At 60.2% G+C, this 256-nt stretch overlaps 1 protein-coding gene across 1 annotated transcript in view; it reads left to right on the top strand.

The window, feature by feature from the left end:
* Window positions 1–108, top strand: part of EMH_0035140 (uncharacterized protein) — a gene marked incomplete at both ends in the record, with an annotated part of 1,637 nt that extends 1,529 nt beyond the window's left edge. The window contains one exon of the mRNA XM_013494947.1: window positions 3–108. Coding sequence (XP_013350401.1) covers window positions 3–108 — 106 coding nt within the window. The remainder of the gene's footprint in view (window positions 1–2) is intronic.
* Window positions 109–256: the final 148 nt, after the last annotated feature.

The following is a 256-nucleotide window of genomic DNA, read 5'->3' as shown; positions in this document are numbered from 1 at the left end:
GCACAGCCGTGCTCTTCACGGACGTCATCTGCAGCCGAAGACAGCAGCAGCAGCAGCAGCAGCAGCAGCAGCAGCAGCAGCAAGAGCAGCAGCAACAACAACCGCTAGAGCAGCAGCAGCAGCTGCAGCAAACTCAGCACAAGGAGCAGCAGCAGCAGCAGCAACTCGAGCAGCAGCAGCAGCAGCAGCAGCAGAGCCACAAGCGCGAAGAACAACAGCAGCAAGAGGAGCAGCAGCACGAGCTGCAGCAAGAAGT

This window comes from Eimeria mitis, genomic scaffold (genome assembly GCF_000499745.2).
Source record: "Eimeria mitis Houghton genomic scaffold, Emh_scaff1349, whole genome shotgun sequence".
Lineage (NCBI taxonomy): Eukaryota > Apicomplexa > Conoidasida > Eucoccidiorida > Eimeriidae > Eimeria > Eimeria mitis.
The sequence above is the reverse complement of the archived record's forward strand: the minus strand, read 5'-3'. Positions and strand labels throughout refer to the sequence as shown.